The sequence below is a fragment of the Paramisgurnus dabryanus genome, chromosome 6 (assembly GCF_030506205.2).
Source record: "Paramisgurnus dabryanus chromosome 6, PD_genome_1.1, whole genome shotgun sequence".
Classification (NCBI taxonomy): Eukaryota; Metazoa; Chordata; class Actinopteri; order Cypriniformes; family Cobitidae; genus Paramisgurnus; species Paramisgurnus dabryanus.
In genome coordinates this window covers 39,178,796-39,185,347 of record NC_133342.1, presented here as the reverse complement: position 1 = coordinate 39,185,347, position 6,552 = coordinate 39,178,796, and the positions used below count along the sequence as shown (strand labels likewise).

Here is a 6,552-nt window from a genome sequence, read left to right as displayed (position 1 = left end):
ACAATCATCACAGCAAACTCGGGTTAGTGTCTGTACCATGTACTTCATCCTTATCCACACTCATTCATCCACTACTACACACGCACACCATAACAGGCACACACTATTCACATCTGCACATTCAAGCATGCTTGGTATTCTTATTTATGTTAGTCGTTATTTTCTACTTTTATGATTTGCAATTAAATGTGATGCTTATATATGAAATGCACTGATATTTACATAATTTTTTTTTTATGTACAATGTATGAATGACTTGGGAAACAAATCTGCCAGTTCAGAAATTAACCAGATGACATGGTCACTACATGGATGTGAAGAATTGGATTTGTATGAATGAACTAATAAACTGCATTTTTATGGACTGCAATTGAGACTTTGTTTGATTTGTGTTGTAGCGGATGGTTTGGACTATCTGGGATAATAAGCCTATCTTGTTCACTTTGAGGGGTTAATCCTGTCTGGCGCCCGAATATTTTTATTATAAATTTACCTTGGCAAGTCTACTTAGGTGTGTGAAGGACACCTATCATCTGACCAAACAGTGGCAGTAGTGTGTTAGGCTTGCTGTGTGGTAGACCTGGGTTCAAAACCTGCCTCAGCCAAGTTTTTTTTATGAAGTATTTTGAGTTTAGACGACCAGTGTTACAGATTGCTTTACTTGTCACACTCATAGACGGTCATTGGCCATTTAAAGCGGCCCTGGTTTCCTGTCTGGCAACACAAGACTAAAAATAACCCAATAATACACTCTAAAAATAAACAGTGCTAAATAGCACTAAAAGTCGTTCACTGGCTCGTAATCATAGGGGAACCATTTTAAGTGTTATGTATATAACACCTATGTAGAACCATATCATGCTATATAGAATAGTGGTATAGAGTGGTTCTTTATAGATGCTTTACAGGTGCTATACACTATTATTTTATTCACAACAATGTCACTTTATCTGGTGTGATATTTCTCAAATATTGATTATTCAGGTATTGTATTGTATTGTATTGTATTAGAAGTAGGACAAAAATTATTAAGCATGGTGTTAGATCAAGTTACTCAGCAGAGCTGTTAATACTAAAATTAAAGTACTAAAATTAATGTTAAACAGTCTACTGTCAGTCAAGAGGTTGATCGATTAAAGCCAGAGAAAAGCAAATGCAGGAGACAAAGTTTTTGATGGTAAATAAGAACAGAGTTTTATTGAACAATCTTAGTTGCATGTGTCTCAATGTTCAAACTTCGTCTAACCAGCATAAATTCAACATGCACTGTTATACCAAAACTGCTTAACAGCAACATCCCATAAACCTTGGGCTTCCATAAACATTATCTTTATCTATTTCTGTTTACACAGACAGGACAGCTCATGAAACTTTAAAAACATGAGATTGAACAACAATGAAATGAATAAGATATATAAAATATAGAATTATAATGAATAAATGATAATATAATGATAAAATTGATCAAATTCTGAAATTGATAATGATAATAATAGTAATGATTAATCAAATAAACAATAAACAATGATTAAACGACTATGTAAATAAATGATTAGAAATAAACTAAAGAACACAAAAATAAAAACATTCTGCACATGCGTTTCTAAGGTAGGATCCATTAATGGTTTATTATGGTTTAATTATTTTTACTACCACCTAATTAATTAAAAAGTCAGATGTGTTGTGCAATATAAAACCGTTCAGAAATCAGTTCAGAACAGTTTTATCCAAATATAATCTACAGATAAGGATATGAAAGTGTTTATTTCTTAAAATTCTCCACTAGATGTATTTATCCAAACTCTTAATAGCTCCCTCTTTTGCATGCTGTCTCCATTCATCTGGAATCTCACCAGATCCCTGGAATGTTTTACTGTAGAACTTCTCCAGATCTTTCTGAAACCTGCACACAAACCACTTCCAGTATGGCAACTCAGAGTTATCAGGGGTGATGCTCCAGTTTATAAATTCAGGACCTGCTTTTCTGTATTCTTTCCAGGGAAATAATTCATCAGAGAAGTTATAAAAGGACCGATCACTCGCTACTGCTGTGGTGCAGAAACTAATAGACAAGTTTGTTGTTCCTTTGTAATAACACCCCTTTAGTCCAATATTACGATGAAAAGGAACAGTGTGATCTCCAAAATGATCTTCCATTGTGTTTGTGCAGATGGAGTTACAGAAGGGACACTGAACCCAACAGCACTGACAGAAATGATCAATCAAAATCTTCTGAAGTTTAATCATGCACTTCTCCATTTCAGTGTCATTAAAACTGTTTTCTAGCTTTGCCAAAATTTCATTCAGAGTTTCACCTAAATGATTCTCAAGAAAATCCAAGTCTTTAATTTCTGTGAGATCAACATTTGACTCGCCTGTGAATTTCAGCTCATCTGTGAGTGTTTTGGTGAAACTTGTGAACCACATGTTGCCATCTCCTCCGTTATTTTTTACCTCTGCTGTCACTACATGCACTGCAATTCTTACAATTTGCTCTTTTTGTTTCAGATTTCCTCTAAAAATACTTAAAAACATTTCCCTTTCTTCATTTAAGTATTTGTCTACTTCATTTTTTATGAATTGTTTGAAGTGTTTTTTGGGTTGATGGATGTATTGTATGTACTGCTCAAAGTCCTCTTTTTCTGCGAGTGATTTCAGAATGTGTTTCTCCAGATTGGATCTGTTTTCACATAATGATCGTATATCTGATCTCATCTGTGCTGCAACATCAATAGCAGTTTTGTTGTAAACTTCTTCTAGGATGGGCAATTCAAGTTTGCTGCAGATAAAATCGATCAGTATGGCTGTTGTTGTTGCTCCTCTGCAGTAGTTTTTGAAGACATTGTAATATTGAGTTTTCTGCTTCTCAAGATAAATTCCCAGATCATTTGCTTCCTTGAATTCCTTGTGGCATTCAGTAAATTTCTTATGTGCAATTTCACAAACATAGATACAGAGATCTATAAAAAACTCCTTTTTCAGTTTGTATTTTTGGTTCACTGATTGATGTTCCTTTACTAACTTTTTAACACAGTCTGTTATCTCTTGGATGTTACTGATATTGTAGCCCTTTCTTCTTACTGGTGATTTCTCCATTATATTGTCAGTTTCCTGAATAATTTTATGAATCAGCTGCCTTACTGAGGCATTATAATCAGCTTGGGTCTTGTTTTTTGTATCCCCTTTTTTTTGTTTACGATTGCCTACAAACAATTGAAAGCCCTTGCTTTTCTTAGATTGCTTACGAGACACAGGGCCTTCTGTCTGCTCTTCATGCTTTTGTAATAAAATGTAGTCATCATAATCACCCCTGATGAGTATCTCTTTGAAGTCTGGTAGATTTAGTCGTTCATTTACCAGAGTAAATTCATAGTTATCTGATAAAAGTTGTGTGAAATCCTCCCAAAAGTACATGTCTTTTGGTGGTTGAATATCTCTTGTCATCTCTGTGACCCATTTAGTCCACATGGTGTCAAATTCCTTCTTCAGCATGTGTTCATCTGTTCCTTCACTTTTTAGACTCAAAGCGAGTTCCTTGCTCCGGCTAAAAAGCATATTTTCATACTCTGCTATTTTTTTATCCAGATTCTCCCTGGCTTTTTTCAGTTTAATTGCTTCTTCCAACTTTCTTTCTGTCCCCTTCACCAGGTCATCATGAAGATCTTGAATTCTGGTTTCAAATCTTCCTCTCCATTGACACAGAATGTCTTTGTCTTTGTCTTCATCAAAATAAGACTTCATTGATTTTTCTACTTCTTCTTTTGTTGTCCTCATTTCAGCCAGCAATTCATTTTTCTGAACATCATAGTTTCCATTTGCAATTCTGTTGTAAAACCTTTCTTCAATACTCAACATGGCACTCCTGAGGCTCCAAGTCCAGTCACTATACTTAGTTTCCAGTCTTCTGTATACGGCAATCTCCATTGTGTTTTTAAAGCTGAACACAAAGTTTTCATTCAGCAGTGCACTCCAAAGATCATTAATACGCATTTTGAACTGTGAAAGTGTAATGCCGCACGATCTTGATGCTTTTGAGATAATGGTGCTCTTCAACTCCTGAATGTTTCTGCTGTAGTTTGGGTTTGGTGGTGCCATAGGTGGACTTCCCTCCCAAAGCTGTGAAAAATACTTCACATCATTCTGAACATCAATTGCAATAACATCACTGAACAACTCTGCATCACAATCTTCCTCTGTAGCAGCAAGTTTTGTCATCTCATCCAGTTTCTCCTGAAGTCGTCTTCTTCCTTCCATGTTTTTTTCTCCGGCTGAGATGTCGGAAACATTCTGATGCACAAACATGCAGCTGGGATTCAGTTTGATCTTCTTCATCCTCATGAAGGCCTGAACAACAATCTGAAGGATGTCCTGCATTTCTGCAGTGTTTTCTCCAAAGATATTGATTAATGTCATATTTCCAATACCAACAACAAATGTGGCCATTTCATTATCATGATTTCTTGTTGATCTTCCAGCAAGCTCAAGAGCACGAAGACCTTCAGTATCAACAACCAGAATATAATCAAACTTCAGCTCATCTTTCATCTCCTCTGAAACTCTGACCAGCTGCATGAACGCTCCTCTAGTGCACCGACCAGCACTGACAGCAAACTGCAGACCAAACATGGCATTCAACATGGTTGATTTTCCAGAGCTCTGAATCCCTAAAACTGACAACACAAAGACTCTCTTGTCTCCCAGTTTCTTGATGAGTTCATCTAAAACTGCAGTAACCCAGATCAGAGGAACATGAGCAGCATCTCCATCCATCAGCTCCAGTGGAAATCCAGACATCATCATCTCTGCTGCAAGACCCGGAAGAGAAGAGAAGTCAAGCTTTAGGTTTTTCTTGTTCTTCTCCAAAGCTGAACATGATTCATATATCTGACCGATCTCTCTCAGTATGTGCTCCAAACCAAAGGTTGCAGCTTGTAGTTTCTCAGATATTCTCTCAAGTTCATCTTGTACAGTTGTCAGTTGTTGAGATTTATTATGTTTCTTTTTAAGATCTAAGACTGCTGACCACTTTTTATCATACTCATGATGAAGAGCTGAAAGAGTTTCAGTTGTGTAGTCATCCAGTAGGATCCCAATCCACTTAAGAAAATATGCCTTCGCATTTCCTTTTTGTGAATTCAGTTCTTGTATAAAGATATGGATAAATTCAATTAAGACAGATGTTTGCTGTTGTTTACGGATTTTCTGCATTTCTAATTTCTTACAGCTTTTGATTTTTTCTATGTTATCACCCTTTTGTACTTCACTTAATGTAGGTCGATGTAGTTCTTTATTCTTCTGACACCACTGATGCCACAGTTTTCCCTGACACGGCAGAAATGATTCTTTGATTTTTGTCAGTTCTTTATTCTTCATTAAACTCATCATTTTCTGTACTGCCTCTTTTCCTTTCCTGCAGTCATCATCAATCTTCTCATCTACTGTAACACACAATTTTTTGGCAATATCTTTAAGCTGGTAGAGAGAAGATGAGTATGAAGATGAGAGTCCATTATTTACAGCTCTTTTAAGTTCTTCAATTACACATGGCTGACTTTTATCTTTCAATCCCATTTTGTATTTTTTACCCTTTCGTATTTCTGTGAGAGCTGAATCATTCTCAGTAAGAAGGCAAATGAGCGGCTTTGAATTCTTGAAGAGGTTTTGAATCTTTGTCATGCTGTTGTCATTTCTGTTTAGTTGAGGCAAAATAACAACATTTACAGAAGCCATCTGAGTTAAGATATTCAGTTGTTTCTCATTTTCTCCTGCATCACCATGAAGATTACAGAATGCAACACAGTCAGGAAATGTATCAGTTTTTTCTCCAGATGGGCAGTACCAGGCGATCTCCACCACCCCATCCATCAGTACTCTGGATCTGCTGCTGCCTGGACAGTTCCTGTGGAAGAACGTGTTGTGTTTCTCATTGATCAAACTGTTCATCAGCTGAGATTTTGAAGAGGACACAGAGCCAAACCTGAAGAAAGCAACCACTGAAGTTTCTGCCTTGTAGACGGGCTGGGTTTTGCTCAAGGTTTGTCCTTTCCCATCTGTTGTCTTCCAGCTCTTGTTGATTTGTCTGAATGTCCAGAGAGGAAACTCAATCTTCTGTGTGAATGGATTTGGTACAAGCAGAGGAAGAGCAAACTGACACTGTGAGAGTTTAGTGACCATGAGCTGCTTTAGAAAACTATCAGCACAATAAAACACAGCCATCTGAGCATCCATCAAGTGAATTGGCTCTAATTTGTTAAAGTCTTCGGCAGGTTTAGCTGTTTCATCAAAAATAGCAGTGTATGCATCCTTAGATGACAGATTGTGTCGTTTTTGTGTGTCATTTTGTTCGTTGTTTTCTTTTATTTTAATGCATCTAGCACTATAGTCCATCATTAGTAATTTTTGCAGAAAAGCCTGAGGAAACTTTTCCTCTTCACAGAACTCATGAAGCTGTAAATATTCAGTTATCTGAAGAAAATCTGCTGTCTTCAGATTTTGATGTTTGCCTTCCAAATGAAGTCTGCACATCAGGTCCTCCACACAAACCTGGAAAAT

General features: G+C 36.6%; 1 protein-coding gene across 1 annotated transcript in view; it reads right to left on the bottom strand.

Moving 5' to 3' along the window:
• Positions 1–1,218: 1,218 nt before the first annotated feature.
• LOC135767127 (interferon-induced very large GTPase 1-like) overlaps positions 1,219–6,552 on the bottom strand; it is a 43,381-nt gene continuing 38,047 nt past the window's right edge. Inside the window, exon 3 of the mRNA XM_065276758.2 lies at positions 1,219–6,543. Within this exon, the coding sequence (XP_065132830.1) occupies positions 1,783–6,525 (4,743 nt within the window). The 5' untranslated portion in view covers positions 6,526–6,543 and the 3' untranslated portion in view covers positions 1,219–1,782. The remainder of the gene's footprint in view (positions 6,544–6,552) is intronic.